The 16972-nt window shown below is 35.9% G+C and overlaps 3 protein-coding genes across 3 annotated transcripts; all 3 read right to left on the bottom strand.

Annotated features, from left to right (window-relative positions):
- Positions 1–2145: 2145 nt before the first annotated feature.
- On the bottom strand, positions 2146–2535 carry LOC108212232 (auxin-responsive protein SAUR72). The gene has a single exon (XM_017383957.1). It carries the CDS (start codon positions 2533–2535, stop codon positions 2146–2148), a length of 390 nt encoding a protein of 129 aa, XP_017239446.1.
- Positions 2536–5899: 3364 nt separating this feature from the next.
- Positions 5900–13777, bottom strand: LOC108214175 (tRNA(adenine(34)) deaminase, chloroplastic). The gene is made up of 5 exons (XM_017386006.2): positions 9572–13777; positions 9393–9480; positions 8917–9044; positions 6207–7844; positions 5900–6098 (listed from the first exon to the last, which is right to left on the bottom strand). Exons 1-4 carry the CDS (start codon positions 13480–13482, stop codon positions 7550–7552), a joined length of 4422 nt encoding a protein of 1473 aa, XP_017241495.1. The 5' UTR covers positions 13483–13777; the 3' UTR covers positions 5900–6098; positions 6207–7549.
- LOC108214176 (lysine-rich arabinogalactan protein 19) lies at positions 6003–6935 on the bottom strand. The gene is made up of 2 exons (XM_017386007.2): positions 6207–6935; positions 6003–6098 (listed from the first exon to the last, which is right to left on the bottom strand). Exons 1-2 carry the CDS (start codon positions 6933–6935, stop codon positions 6003–6005), a joined length of 825 nt encoding a protein of 274 aa, XP_017241496.2.
- Positions 13778–16972: the final 3195 nt, after the last annotated feature.

A 16972-nucleotide genomic window follows, 5' to 3' on the forward strand; every position in this document is an offset into this window, starting at 1 on the left:
CCCGTGAATTGCACGGGTTATAAGCTAGTATCGTAAAAAGTTAAATACTCCTATCAACAAAGAATAATAAAAAAAAATAATATAATTATTTCGGGCACCGAACTAGTGAAGCCATCAAGAAAAGAAAGCCTTGCGATTCAGAAAGGAGACATCATAAATCATTATTGTGCACATGTATCATAGGCGATATGCCAGGCTCTGTGTAAGACAGAAGACAGTGGTAAAAAGAATCAAAATTGAGATGTTATCGAAGGTGTAGCAGTGTATAAGATGGAGGTTTCTTCTCTTTTCATGCTTCTTAGCAGTGTTCTGCAACATAAGTCAGTACCTCTGCATCCGGCGTTTCTCAGCAGTTTCCTTCCAGGTTCTCGGTCACATGAAAACGGTATGTGTTCTCACATTGGGATGGCTGTTATTTGATTCGAAAATGGCTTCAAAGAAGATAACGGGCATGTTAATTGCTCTTGTTGGAATGGCAGTATACAGTTGGGCAGTTGAGCTGGAGAAGCAGGCTAAGATTGCATCCCAAGACATAGAAAAGGGTTTGACAGATGAGGATGTTAGACTATTGAAAGAGGGAGTGTAACATACTCCTCTAAAGGTTAGTGAAATTTAGAAGTTTAAGGTGTTGGTAGATATATTATTAGTAGCCAAAACAGCAATTTTGTCTCTGGAGTCTGGAGTATCACCTTAAGCACAGTACAAATATATTATTGTAGTCTGTACATATGTACATTAATTCTTAAGCACAGTACAATCAAGTTAAACTAGTCAGATTCTTACATAAGATCATGGATGATGTGTGCATTATAAGCAGCTTGATTAGGAGGGAAGCCAGCCAAAAGAATCGAGGATCAAGGAGAAAGTACATGCTGCAATTGTTTATTCTATGATTAGGTAATTAACAAGTACATGCATTGAATTATTAGCACGATACTTAGTTGAGATGGTGGAGAGGGATTAACAAGTATAAAGATTCGACCATCTGATCTCACACTTATGCTTACATTAATTATGCAACTAAAAAATGCGGAGGAACTCATCATAACAGAAGTGTTAGATTCGATTTTCGTATACAATTTTAATTTTTAAGACATTTCATGTTTTATTATGATATCAAACTTGGTATCATAATCCACTAATTTAACACTGATCTTGTATTTCAGATTTTCTACATGATCCCAGTACTTATGCAATTTATTATGAATCTCTTTCGTGGTGGTTCTTTAGTCAGTTTGTGCAGTTTAATGATTTTTTTCCAAAAATTTGTTCTCCACTCTTTGCCTTTAGTTGCTTAAATGAGAATTTGTCCGCAGAATGAACCAGCTTTCGTAGAATTTTTATGTTTTTATGATGAGTAGTATGTTTTCCAAAATCAGACTTTTTTCAGGTCACAAGCTTATTTGATTGAGAGCCTGTTTGCCGTGGCTTATGACCGGGATTTTAACGCATTTTCGATTTTAAACTGAAAAATACTTATTTTGTATTAAACAATAAGTTGACTTAAAATTTAAAATAAACCAGAAACTGGTTTAAAGTCATAAGTTTATAGTTCGTACTTCTTTCGAACAACTTATCTTCTTTCTACTAACTTTTTTAAAGTCAGAAGTTGGTAGGCTTAAAGTCATAAGCATATTCGATTAAATTGCATTTCACTATGACATTTTACCTACACAGTTGTAAGGGGACTTACAAATTAGGATCCAAATTTTGGAATCGATGATGAGGATACTGTCTTATTCAGCTGATTCTGCGGTTATTTAACTAATTCTGCAGTATAGTCTTCTGGTGTATCCGTAAACCATGCTACTGTAGTACGAGTATATGTAATGACGAAGTTAAGATACTAATACTAAATTAGTTCCATGATACTAAAGATCTACATCGAGAGAAAAGAGAGAATAACGTCTTATCTTCATTCATAAAAATCTCAAACAAATCTATAAACGAGAGAAAATGTATTATCTTCATTCATAAAAATCCGGAAATTGATCAAAACAATCGTTTCGTCAAATCTGAAAATGAAAACGCAGGATGGAGTGTAGAGCCTGGTGTTAATAATGCTAGCTCACCTCCAAACTACAGAACTGTAATTAATTCCTAAGTTCATCTGTAAATAGCAAAGCCCCATCTAATATTATGGCACTAGTTACTGCACTGGAAATTAAAATTCGAAATAAGATCAGAAAGATCCATGTAATGCGCAGAAGGATTCCCCGTACTGAGAAGATGAAGTAGATACTGAAATAAACGAATATCGCAGGCTATTCTCAGAGCCCCTTCATATGAATATCCATACTCCTCCCCTGTCAAACTCAGCAGTTTTTCCAGCAGCGGATGATTCAAGTAATTGGCTTCCATTTCTAAGAACACGAGTTCAGTCTCCACCTCTCCTACCACCACCCGAATGTGGCCTTCTGGCACCGCCTCTGCTTTTGATGATCGACGGCTCACACTACTCTTCCCACACCACACAAGCTTCCTCATTAGCCCACTCCTTCCCATTCTCCTTGAATTATAAGCCTTCCCCTTCATTTACTTTCGCAATGTGGCCTTATACAACGACTCTGCAACGACGAATAAAACAGAGGAAAACAGAACGTGAGATCGGAATCAGGTTTGTTCGGATATATATAATGTGAAGAAGTGAGGATTGGGAATGATTTGAGGGGAGTGGCAGCCAGCCAGCTGATATCTTTGTAAAATAAAAAAGGAAAGGAAAAGTATAAAGTCCAGGTTGTAAGAGCATCTCCAACCATCTAAAGCCCTTGGCTAAAAAGTGAGGTGGCATACCTAAAATAAAAAAATTTAGCCAACAGCTCCAAAAACCCAACTCCAACCATGCTCAGCTGTTGTCTATAAATTTAGCCAACCTCCTATGGATGGCTAAATTTGTCGAACCTCTACAGCTCTGTAAGAAAATCTGTAGGAAGATTGTACATCATTTATTACCATATTGAACTGATATATTCTATTTTAACAATTTAAAATATTAATAACATACTATTTTTAAATTATAGCCAACCAATATAGCTAGTACCATTGAAGCAAAATGTCTTACAGGTTCAGCAAATTTTACATAATGTCTTACAGGTCCAATTTAGCCAACGATTATAGCCAACACCGTTGGAGATGCTCTAAGTTAACTAAACAAAGATTAGAATTTTATAGACTCCACTTGTACAAGGTGGTGGAAGCGCGAAACCAAGATTAAATAACGGTGGAGTGTGGACTATGCTGAATCCTGAGCTTGATGAGAATGGAACAATTGAAAGATTAAGGAAGGGAGCCTGGTGAGCAAGTCTTGGAGCCAGCTAGAAAAACCGCGTGTTACGGAGAAAGTACATGCAATTATTAATTAGCATGCATATACTATATTACTAATTTACTACTATTAATCATTGTCATTTGTTTATATGTTTTATTAATTATTACTTGCAACCTCCTCTCTTTCAAAGAATTTATGATATGGAATAATACGTTATGAAATCGGTGAAAATTGTTTAGTAAATTTAAAAATAATATTTTTGGAAAGTATGTTCCTCCGTATTTTTGGGAATAAAACTGTTTTTAATTTTTGCGGGTGATTTTCCTGTTAAAACTTATCAAAAATATTATTATCGACCCACTATGGGTAATGTTCAAGAGAGAACTATTAGAGAGATCATAGAATCCTTATCTTATTTCCAGTATTAGGTAGGGTTCTGCAGTAAAACTTAAGTATTAGTTAGGATTCTGTAGCAGAACTTCACATGCAAAAAAATGTTCATATCTATGTATTATATTTTAAACTTATTTTTGAACACACATAACGATGAAAAAACATGTATTTAGATTTAGATCCTAAAAATCTATTTAAAATTTAGAGTTCTGCAGCAGAACCTTAGTGGTTCTATGGTTCTATTTTTAAGGACTGGTTCTTTCTTTAGCGCGACCCTCTATATTATATATCAAAATATACTAATATCATAAATATTATAAAATGATTATTGACTATAAACTCTTTTTACCTGCATTTTCACAACAGTTTTAAACCACAAACCCAACTACAGACCCTTACTCCTCCCTGAGATAAAACGCAGTCATTCAGACCCTTAGAGCAAGTCCAAAACTATGCTAAGAGGTTCCCTAAAAATATTATAAAATAATTATATCTTAGTAATTTAGCACAAGATTTAGCACATGAGCTCCAATAGTATTCCCTATATCCATTCCCTATTAGTATAATAATATTAAATAGTGGAGGAGAGAGGGAAACAAGAGAAGAAAATGATGTGGAGGAGAGAGGGAAATGAATATTTTAATGATAAAAATAGTTTAGAAGTGGCTAGCATATTCTAAAAATAGGGAAGGGGAGGCTTGTGCTAGTGATTTAGCACATCACTAGCATAGTGTTGGAGTGCAATTTTATCCCATATTCCCTATTTTTGGATTTAAGACTTGATTAGGTGTGCTAAATCAAGTCTTAAATCCAAAAATAGGGAATATGGGATAAAATTGCACTCCAACACTATGCTATGCTAGTGATGTGCTAAATCACTAGCACAAGCCTCCCCTTCCCTATTTTTAGAATATGCTAGCCACTTCTAAACTATTTTTATCATTAAAATATTCATTTCCCTCTCTCCTCCACATCATTTTCCTCTCTTTTTTTCCCTCTCTCCTCCACTATTTAATATTATTATAATAATAGGGAATGGATATAGGGAGTACTATTGGAGCTCATATGCTAAATCTTATGCTAAATCACTAAGACATATTATTTTATAATATTTTTAGGGAACCTCTTAGCATAGTATTGGACTTCCTCTTACTCCCTTAGATAAAACGCAGTCATTCATTCAGCTAGAAATATTTCAGTTTTTTAAGGTTGTATCAGGATCGATAATCATATTTATTTATGAAATATGAAAAGAAAGAAAGGATGGTGTGTAAATTTAGAACGCGCGAGACTCCTGATGCATTCTGGAGCTGGAGGCGGAGGCTTCAGCCTTCAAGCTTCAATTAACAAATATTGTATAGTCACTGCATTCAAGGACTCCAGGGTCATGCAATTATTCTATATGAGTCAATCCGTTGTTTATGCTGCAAGTCATTAAAATTTCGTGTGTACTCACTCTATAAATGATTTTTTTATGAATAAATATAAACTTTTACTATACATGGTATAATTGAATCAGTTTGGTCAAGTTGATCCCCGGATTAGTGGATGCCACATGGAGGAGGGGTGGAAAAAAGCCCCGGATTGCAAAAAATACAATGTCTAAAATAATAGAGTTGGAAAAAATAGTATAAAGAATATCATTTATTAATTTTGGATAATTTCACCTTTCCGATCATGAAATGAAACGCTAGATGGTGTTGTATTTTGTTCTTTTAACCCCATAAAAACATTATACAAAGTAGCGTTCTGCAAACGCGTGATGTAGTGTTCTATTCTTTTAACCCCAACAAACCCCATAAAAACATTATACAAAGTAGCGTTCTGCAAACGCGTGATGTAGTGTTCTATTCTTTTAACCCCAACAAATGTTACACAGAGTAGCTTTTTTGATCAATATCAAAAACGATACATGATATAACTTTAATAAGTGATTTTGAGGGTTATTTTTTCAATTCGTGATATTTGGGATATTTAGGTTAAATGCTTTTCGGTTGATAATATGCAACTTTGGTTGCGTAAAAACTCTATTTAGATCTAACTAACTGATGAATGGTTAACATCTATTTGCAGTGTTCAGGGTGTTTGCAGTATCATAATTTGGTAGACAATCTTCATCTGACTTTGAAGAATGTTAATGGTGGTGACCTAAACGCTAATCAAACTTCTTTATGTTTTACTTTCAATTATATCGTTAAATAGTAGCAGAAACGGTGCATAAAGAATTATACAAGAAAAGGTTGAATTCAACTTTTTATTTATTATTCCTATGCCTTCAAACAATAGAATCAATCTCAAGGTAAAATCATCTGTATACTGCACAACATCAGACTTTTAATATCTACGCTGTAAAAACCAGCATGGTGACAGCCATCAATGCAGTAATTGCTTGTACTCCATGTTTTCCCGCTTGTTGCAATAGTGTATTCGCCCCACTCTGTGATAATTCAATGCAAAATTCAGCAATTTTGGCAAGATTAAATATGAATGTAATATGTAATGAAGTAAATTAAATTAGTTAGGGTGCATAGTTGTGTGACATTACCAAATTTAGAGTTGGTGATGGTGCAGGTGCTGTATCCTCTGAGTTTACAACTGTAGGTGGTGCTGGAGGGCTCTGTACTGTTGGTGCTGGTGCAGGGGCATGATGATGTCTCCTGTGCTTGCGCTTTTTCTTGTGTTTGCTCGGAGCTGGTGCTGGTGAGGGTGGTAGTGTTATTGGTGCTGGGGTAGGGGACTGGAGTTTTGGGGCTGGAGCGGGGGCTGGTGGTGAAACGGGTACTACCTTAGCAGGTGCTGGTGCAGGAGTTGCCTTCACAGGCGCTGGAGCAGGCGGTTGCTTAGCTGGGGCTGGAGATACCTTTGGTGGAGCTGAAACAGGTGGTGGCGGCGATGCTGGTGCTTGTACTGGAGCTGTGGTAGGTGGACTCTGTGGTGGCTGTGGCGGTGAGATTTGAGGGGGTGGGACAATAGGGCTCGAAGCTGGAGTTACCTTAGGTGGTGATGCTGATGGAGGGGTAGTTGCTGGAGGAGGTGTTGCTGCTACTGTTGTGGGTGGTTGTGGTACTACGGCTGGTGCTGTAGATGGTGGAGGTGTCGTGGTAGTTGGCGGGGGTGTCACGGTTGGTGCTGTAGATGGTGGAGGTGTTGTGGTAGTTGGCGGGGGTGTCACGATTGGCGTGGTAGTAGGCGTAGCAGCTGGCAATTGTCCATTAGCAATGGCTAGCAAAAGGCCAACACAAGCAAATACTTGAATCAATGTTAGTGAAGACATTTGTTGCTGTGAAATATTGGTTGAAGTCTCTGTGTTTATAGAAATTCTGAATGTAAGAAAGGAGTTGTAGAAGTGAAATGTTGATTGGAGAAAAGTATCTATCATCATATGGTACAACATCCCACCAAAAAAGGAGACAAAGGAATTTAAAACATTGAAGGATACAACTTCTCTAATGATTGAGCAACTGCAGATGTGGATGTTAAACAAACAAAGAACTAGCTTTAATGGGGTCATTAGATCTGGAGTAATAGACCAGCATGTTCAGGATTCAATATACCTCGTGATGATACTGGCCATCATTTATCTGTTGCTTTGCTTGTAAACTTGAGCTTTGCGCCTTTTGTACCAGCTTAACCTTAGGTTATCATCACTGTTCCTTAACCTTAAATTCAACAAAAGCCTGTCTATTGGTATTCCATCTCAATCAGGAGAATCCCCATCATTCTCTATTGAATTATATCATTTCGCTTTACCCTTGCATGAGACTTATAATAGAAGCAACACTTTTACAATTCTTAAGCTGATGGATTTTAGACCTTAAAGATTGTTGGTCATTTACAGAAGTTCCAAAAGAATTAACTTGTAACTTCCACAGAATTGACTCTGACCTTCTACAAACAGAACATGATGTGGAAAGCATCGTGCATCTTGGCGAGAATTTTGGAAGGACGGGTTGAGATGGGAAGACATGAAGGTGGTGTTTCTGTTGGAGGATCTTGTTTCTTGTCTGGTTTCTTGTCTTTTTTCTTTCGCCTTAGTTGAAAGAACTGCTGCATAACATCTGAACACTCTGACGCCAATACCCCTCGTCTAAGTTTAATATTTGGGTGGAATGGGTGAACCGGACCAGCTGCTTTGTCTGCTGTTTCAGAGCCACTGTGCCCTTCATCTCCACTGGGAAACAGTCTGCCGACAACAATTACAGGAGCATATTTGTTTAAACCAAAAAACTAAGCGAAGAAAATCATAAAATTACTAGGAAGCCCTAAAAATCATTAACATCATATCCAAAATTTAGGACAAGTATACAAGAAGACCACAAAATTCCGCAATAAACTAGCGCATGTATAATATCCGGATATTCTTTCTTTGTTACACTCAACTTGCACATGATGTGTAAATGTCTTTCATGAGACTTGAACTCCCGCGTTTTGAGTTTTGACCCATACGACATGGAAAAGCACCAAGGAGTACCCTTAAGGGGCCATGTCCCCTGGCTATTTCTATGTAATCATTCCAAAAATTGAAAGCACAAACAGTATGTGTTATACTTTGGACTTTGGAGTAACCTCATGGCTACACCTGTAATAATTGGCAATTGAAAGCACAAAAATGATGAACTTAGTTTTGAAGTAACCTCACCCGCACCTCATAACTAAAGTTATACATATATATTTATATCATGCAACTCAAAAGCTTGGCTTCAGTATGTCATAAATTTGATCCATTAAGAACATTTCAGCTACTAGATGAAAAGGAACATAAAAATTTTGAATTCTTTGACCTTTTGTCTGATTTGCAATAAGCATGTGATTCCGAAATGAAGTTATAAAATCCTAAAAGAAAATATATTACGATGCATATTATGCTTTGTGCCAAACAGAGTACAAAATGGAATCTGCGTGTGTGTGTGTGTATACACACCAATAAAGTGTCCAGTGACACTGCTAGGCTGAAAAACCAACTTGGGAGCTTTACAATGACATGGATTAATGTTATAATTACGAAGTCTGAATAATCGTCATTGTTCAGAGAATACAGCTTAGTTCAGAAGAGAATATGAAACAAATCTTAAGCAAATACCTTGCATGAATTAAAGCTTTCAATAAATAAACATATATAAATTATAGTGTTTTAAGCATAAACATTTAAATATTCCAGCTAAAGTGTCCATTTGTATAACATGATGTCGATATAAACAAAGTCAATCATCGAGCAAGAAAGTAGAGAAACCAGTTCAAATTGCATATTTGCATACCTGATCCAGCTGCCATCAGCTCCTAGGAGTTTATTTGGAGCTCCCCAAACAATAGTGTCGATCCTCGCTTGAAGTATAGCTCCGGCACACATGGGACATGGTTCAAGTGTTACATATAGTGTAGTCTCCTGATAAGACGCAATAATGTTAGGTAAGTAACCATTATATAACAGACTTTAATGATTAAAAACAATTTCTTACAACTCAAAACAATAAACTATTATGTACAATTAGAAAGTACAATATTCTTAGAGATTTAAGCTAAACAAAAAAAGTTAGTGCGCTGTAAGGTCCATTCAAAAAATTAACCTTCATATAAAAATTGCAAACAATTGAGGGGCTGAGAGAGATTAGAGAAGTTATTGATCAATCTAAAACAAAATGGCATACTTGGACTCTTATTTTTATACTCCCAAAGAGAAAACTTAGCAAATTGTCAGGAATAATTTTAACTCTGAAACAGAAAGGAAAATCACCGCAAGCCTCCATGATCGAAGTACGTTTGAAGCCTCTCGAATACAAATCATCTCGGCATGAGCAGTGGAATCACGCAACTCTTCGACTCTGAAATATAGATACAGACAAACAATTAACTCGAGCAGAGGAAACTAACTGAACAAAAAATTTGAGGAATGCCCATCCTAGTGCAACTTACAAATTGTAACCTCGGGCAATGATTTTCCCATGTTGTACCAGAACAGCACCAACCGGCACCTCCCATAGGTCAGCAGCTTTTTTGGCTTCAATTAATGCTTCCCTCATGAATGCTTCATCATTTTTCCGTTGTTCAGTTTCAAATATATAAGCCTCTTCCCATTCATCAAATCTATCGTTCAGAACTTGTTTGGTCCTTTGAAATTTCCTTTGTTTCATTTCTCCAGTCTTACCCTCAGATATTAAAATTTCAGTCACATCGCCAGAACCTGGTTGGCCGGACAGAACAATTGTACCACTGCCTGATGCATTGTCTTCACCAGCTTCTGAGGTTTCTTGTACAATAGGGGTAGACCTATCTCTCAGAACTTGTTTGGTCCTCTGAAATTTCTTTAGTTTCATTTCCCCGCTCCTATCCTCGGAGATTGAACTCTCAGTCACATTGATAGGGCCTCGTTGCCTGGACAGAGCCACTGTACCACCACCTGAGGCATCAGCTTCGCCAGCTTCAGAGATTTCTTGTACAATAGGGGTAGACCTTCTCATGCGCACAGCAGGCAATGGAAGTGACGATTCAGGTTCTAACACTTCCTGTACAATAGGAGGATACCTTCTCATGCTTCTAGCACTCAATGGAAGTGATGCTTTAGGTTCTGAGATTTCGTGTACTGTGGGAGGAGACATTTCCATGCTTTTAGAACCAGGTGCTGATTCTGGTTTCATTATTCCAGAAGTACCTTCAGAACGTCTTCCAACAGTTTCTTCAACAGTAAATGACAAGTTTCCTTGGGATGAGACACTCTCGTTAACTGAAGAAAACGGGAAATCTGATTCCACAAGCTTTATCTTGTCCTTCGATCTCTTTGAACCAAAAGGTTCCCCTTGATTTTGAGCATGAAATTCTCCATGTTTTTCCAGGTCAACAGAAGAGGACTCTTGCAGTACAGTTTCTTTTCCCTGTTTATTGTTCTCATCATTGTTTTCATCTGCTTCATGACCAGAAAACCATGCATCGGTGCTTGTAGACTGATGTGATGAACTTCTTCCACCGGACCTTGTTTTATTGGTTTCAGAATTCGAAGCCCAGCGCAGTAGAACTATATCTGATATGACATTCCACATAGACCTGCCAGTCCTCTTAAAACCACTTATTTCAGTTGTAGTTGTGACCTCTGCCACATCTTCTGTTTTGCTAGATTCCCGTATAGATGGACCAGCAACATCCCACATTTCATCAGAAGGCCCCTTGGCTCCAGATCCCGGAGACATATGCATCGGATCATGGTCTTCTTGTTCATAATCACCAGAACTATGTAGACCAGGACCTCTTTGTTCATTTGACTCTCTCTTATGCGCCAACTTTATTTGATTGGTTCTCTCCTCTACTTCGGAAGTGGAAACTTCATGCCTTATCTCGTCAACAAAGTCACCAACAAATTCCATAGAGGATCGTTGCATTCGAGCTGCTGAACCTATCACATCATCATGGGAGAGAGACTTTACCATATTGTTATGAGTCCCACTCCTAGCTCCACCATGAACTTCATGCTGCATGTCAGGAGAATCATCTAATGCTGGCATGTATATTGTACTAGAGCCACTTCCAAAATTTTCACTGCGAGAATCATGAATTCCATGCCAACCAGTCGGCTCATCATGCCGTCGAGCTCTAGCTGTTGCACTTGAGCCTGTGGTTTTACTTAGATCCAGATCAATCTGAGAACCTAGCTCGAATGATGAGCTTGAACTTGTCATCTTAGTCGGCCGCTGACTCTCTCTTGGTGCTTCTCCGCGTACAATGCTTTCATCAATAAGATTGTATTGGGATTTGTCATCCACTTTGACAACTGAGGAATAGGTTTCTTGACTACCAGTTCGCCTCGAGGAACTAGAAGCTACTTCGGCATTAGTCTGACTTGAAATGAATTGGGGTTGCTTCATCGATCTTCTTCTTCTAGTAGCTTCTGGATATGAAGTTCCTGCAGACTCTAAACTCTCAATCCTTACTCCACTGTCAGATTTCTTCTGTGAAATAAATGTGTTTTGAATATTGATGAGTTGGGCATTTGATATTCCTGCCCGCCGTTGAATTTCTCCACTTGATCCGATTTGGATGGTTTCTTGCTGACCTGTTTGGCCATGTGGCTTGATTGAATTATCATCGAATCTTGGAACCAAATTTGCATCATCTTCCAGGTTCTTCATTCTGGTTTCAGTTTGACGATGTGAAAACAAGGCCTCTCTATTAATTTCTGATGATTTATTATGTATCTGGTAATTCCTTCCATACTGTTGTTCTCTAGTAATAAGGCTATCTGTTATGAGCTGTTCCCTGGCTGTATTCTCAACAAGATTTGAAGATCCATGCAAGCCTTCGATCCTGCCACTATACTGTATTTGGGAGCCAGAAGCTGTTTCAACAGTAGGATCATATATGTCTGGGATTTCGGAAAATTGTTTATACTTTACTCTCGACTCAGGAAGTCCACCTACTTGTTGGCCTATGTGTCTGTACTGCTGCCTTGTTGCATCAATATTCTCAACTGAAGTTGACGTTTCTTTTTTGTCATCGTATTGCTTGAGCACATTAAAAGATTTTGCATAACCGCTTTCACGAGAATCTGATAATCTTGTCTTATTCCGAGACTCGGTCCTTTCAATCAACTCTGCTTCAAGCTTCTTCTCTGACTTTTTCCTCAAATTATAGTCAACGCTGCCTGCTTCTGAGTACAAGCTGTTTGAATCATATTTCTTTCCTGAGAAAACCTTCTCTTCCTGAGCATAACCCTTGTTTCTATAAACATCCTCAGTGACTTCCCTATCATATTTACTTTCTCGGTGATCCTTCCCATGCCTACTTGACGATTCTCCCACAAAGCTAACATGCTTAGCCTGAGCTTTTCTATCATCCACAAACTCACCTGAATCAGACACTGAATAATAAGACGTGCCGCCAGAACTTTCACTCCTTAACCTACTATGATTCTCACCTCTAGAAAAAGTTTCACAGCTCTCTTGCCTCCAATCTTCTTTCTTACTAGTATCACTCTCACTCGTAAACCTACTACGATTCTCTCCTCTTGAACAGGCTTCCCTACTCCCCTGCCTCCTATCTTCTTTCTGTCTCGTATCACTCTCACTCCTTAAACTACTATGATTCTCACCTCTAGCAAAACTTTTCCTCTTTTCTTGCCTCCTATCCTCTTTCTCCCTCGGATCCTCCTCCCTAGACTTTAAGTTCAGAAATTCCTTATCACGTTTCAAAGAACCCTTGCGTACATCTGATTTAATATCTTTCGTCCGCCTCTTAACTAAAAACTCACTACTTTCCTTCTCCCTCTTTTGAATTTCTTTCAACCGCACCTTCCCAACATTCCTCTTCCTAACACCTAAACACTCCTCATCAACTTTCTCCGTCAACAAGTCAAGTATCACTTCCCCATCATCCACACTACATCCATACCTTCCCTTCCCTAGCTTTCCTCTTCTCCCAACAAAACCCCTCTCCTCGAAAACATACCTCTTTCCATACCCACCATTCCTCCCCTCATCACACACGGGCAACCTCGAAAAACCTCCATTCAAGCCACAACTCTCCCTAAAACCCCCATTCCCACTCAAATCACACACGGGCAATCGCGAAAACCCCACATTCAAACCCCCTAACACCAACCTCCTACTAGGTGCAAACTGAATCAAACTAGACTGTCTCTGACCATACAAAAATGCATTACTTACAGGCACTCTATACAAAGAACTAGCACCACAACAAGCACAACAACAACATGAATTTGCAACTAAACTGTGATTAACATAACGTCTATTATCACAGCTATAATCATCAATATAAGAATATGAAAAAGACCCTTTACACCTAACTGATATATTTGAAGTAACATAACAATTATACATATTTCTTGAATATTCAAGAACTTTAAAGAGATAAAAATCTCACCTTTATATAAAATTGAGGGTTTTTTGAATAATTAAAGCTCAAATCTTGATGAGCTCCATGTGGGGTCTGTGTAGATCGGGTTGGTTAAGTGATGGAGACTGAGAAAATTCTTTGGTTAGAAATGTCACTCGGTGTTAACGTATACTCCTATGAATCTATGGGAGATAATGAGTTGACTCGGTAACTCGTTCAGCTCAGTAAGGTTGGGCTTTGTTTGACATTTACTGCATTGACCTATGGGCTATGATAAAAACAGGGAGCTGCGTATTTCGTTAGCCCGCAAAGATAATCTTCGCAGCTTGGTTTAGTATTGATTATTGAACCTTACCCGGCACACGGATATTTTTCTTTTAATATTTATCATTATATCAATATTTATCATATATTAATTCATAGTTTTTGACTTTTTTCTTAATATAAATAACTTTTAAATTTCAAATAATATTTTGTAAATTTATATTTCAAAAACAGTATTACAGTAGTATTATTTTGAACTCGAACTTAAAATATTTTTAGAGTCAATAAATTAATATTTAATTATTTTATGTTATTGATAAAATTTGAATCTTAAATATGTGTTGAGATACATACTAAAATTAATTTATTTTATTATTATTATTATATAATATTATATATATAATAAAATTTGAATCTTAAATATGTGTTGAGATACATACTAAAATTAATTTATTTTATTATTATTATTATATAATATTATATATATAATAAAATTAAATTTTTTACTGATAAGAATCAAATACCGGATACAAATTTAGTATAATAATACTTTTATTGTAACTATGTTATCCTTGTTACATAGTTAAAGTTAAAAGGAAAATTGATGATGATGATAGAAATAATAGTATTTCTATTAAAAATTCTTTTTATTTTTATATGTATAATTAAAGTTTAATTTATTGTTGACGAGAATGTAGAAATAATACTCATTTCTACTTAGTAAAATCGTCGACAATCATTGCAGCATGTTTTTTATTTGATGGAGACATCATGTTGACTGATCCAAAAAGATTCATATGTATCAATTGCAGCGGTGAACTAATGTTAGATATATCTTTACTGCTCTGTGATTTTTTTTTTGACATTTTTTTTCACATGCATCATAAGTTCTATTGACAGAACTCTGTTCGTAACAAACTTCTCATCTCTTCTCTCTTAATCAAAGAGTTCATTGTTTTGAAATTCAAATGCGAGACTCATCAACAAATGCTTTGCCATAAAAAACCTGACCCCTTACTTTTCGAGTACAAATTAATATAAACAAGTTTAATTTTTTAACTCCTCGTATAACAAGCTTTCAATCTTTCTTGATGACGATTGAACATGATTCCGTCTGAAGGTTATGTCGTATTTTTTCTATCATGGAACTGAAAGATACTAAGCAAATTTTAACTTATAATGATATATGATCATTTTATTAGCTTTCGTATTTATACTTGCCTGGTTGTATGTAATGGTTGGGTTTGAATTCTTCCAATTTTCGCCGAATATGATACACATTCATTAGTTGTAAAAGCGAAAGGAAATTCATTTATATAATTCGCATAGAATTCTTTAATTGAATCTTTAAAATATTCAAAATGGATAACTATGTTTTCTTACTTAATATCAGAATTTTAAAAAAAGATATACATTTTATTTATTTTCAATATTAATTTATAATATACCATTATATTCATGACGATTTCAATGCCGATACTAATTTTAAACAACGTACATAATTAAAAATAGATAACAATTATAATTATAATTACTTCAAATTCGAAATTCACAACTTGTTACAATCAGTCTTTAAATCAGAATGAATCAAAAGATCGAAAAACACATTGTTCTTGAGGGGGGACATGCTAGCTCGTATCTAACTAGAACTTTTTTTTTACCGAAGTCGTTAAAACTCTTAGTCAAATAACTCACTTTCTTCAACCTTCTATATATCTAATATACAAAATAAATATAAGTTTTGCATTGATAATAATCGTATATATGATGAAAGTTTTTTGTCCACTGACTCACTTTCTCCAATCTTTTATATAGCTAATTTTATAAGCAAATATAATATATATGATATCGATGATTATTATATATATTATGACAAATATTGAGGATAAGTATAAACTTAGATGAATATGATCTTCTTGGTTAATGTGATTTAAGTTTCTACTAAAAAAATAAAAATTTAGTGTATGTCACAATTAAATTTTGAATATATTTTTTTTGGTTATAAAACGGTTGTATTATATCAAGATTGCAAGTTACAAAATCAGGATGGACAGAGTTTCCTTCATTCAAGAAGGTATATCATCTAACCGAAAGTATGTAAATACTCCGGAAGTTTAGATAACATAGCCTTTCAAGTCAGAAGAGATAACTCACCAAAAAAGGCCTCGTTAAAACCCCTCAACAGTAAAACCCTGTGGGAAAAAAAACTCAAGGGGGAAAAAAAGTGCCTACAAAAATTACATCGATTACAAAACTGACTAAAAACTAATTTCTTCTTTATTCTCTTCTATCTATATTTGTAGCTCAATTGTCTTGTATACCAGGGTTCGCGTCTTCTCAGAAGCAGCCTTAATAAATAAATTCTTAAAATCTCTTTCAAACATCCTGAAAATAAGATAAAACCGAATAAAACGAATATGAGCGAATTTGAAAAAATTAAAATAAAAACATAAATAAACCAGCATTATGGCACTTAAATGCCTCTATGGTCAACATAAATGGTACTAAAACCCCTTAATTAAGAATAATTAATATCCTTAATTAAGGTACAATTATCGTCCAATTTGCACCCTTATGCTCCGCCTTCCGGATCTTCTCCACCACCAGCATGGATGTTACGACCTTGTTAGGCAAGAAGCTCCTGCATCCATAACAATTAGCAGTATCAGAACAACACCAATATATATATATATATATATATATATATATGAATATCAATATAAAATGAATAACGACAAAAAAGTTAGAAACGCTCGTAATAAGATTAGATCAATCAAAATAATCAAAAGATTATTTTGGATACAAATATTCAATACAAAAGAAATAAAGTTTAAATAATCACTTTGGCAACAGAAAGAACATCAATTCAACTAATCTGTTTTTGACAAAAAAACCATTCAAATTGTAACCGTAGTCAAATGAACAAATAATTGATCGCACTATGTCTATACTCAGAGAATTTTTATATAAGTAAATTGTTACAAAGCAGATAATCAATAGATCTTCAACAGACAAAACTGAATTTGGTGAGACATACAAGAATAGAAAACAAGAGGCGGCTTAGGCCGTAAGAACCCTTCACTTTTGTTCCAAGGCACCGACTCGCTTGAAACCCTTACCGTTAAGCAGTGAAATAGCCAACTCTCAGCATGAGGGAACCACCATCAAATCGACCAAATCGAGTCTCGAACAATTGAATACATCATCGGA

Source organism: Daucus carota, chromosome 3 (assembly GCF_001625215.2).
Source record: "Daucus carota subsp. sativus chromosome 3, DH1 v3.0, whole genome shotgun sequence".
NCBI lineage: Eukaryota > Viridiplantae > Streptophyta > Magnoliopsida > Apiales > Apiaceae > Daucus > Daucus carota.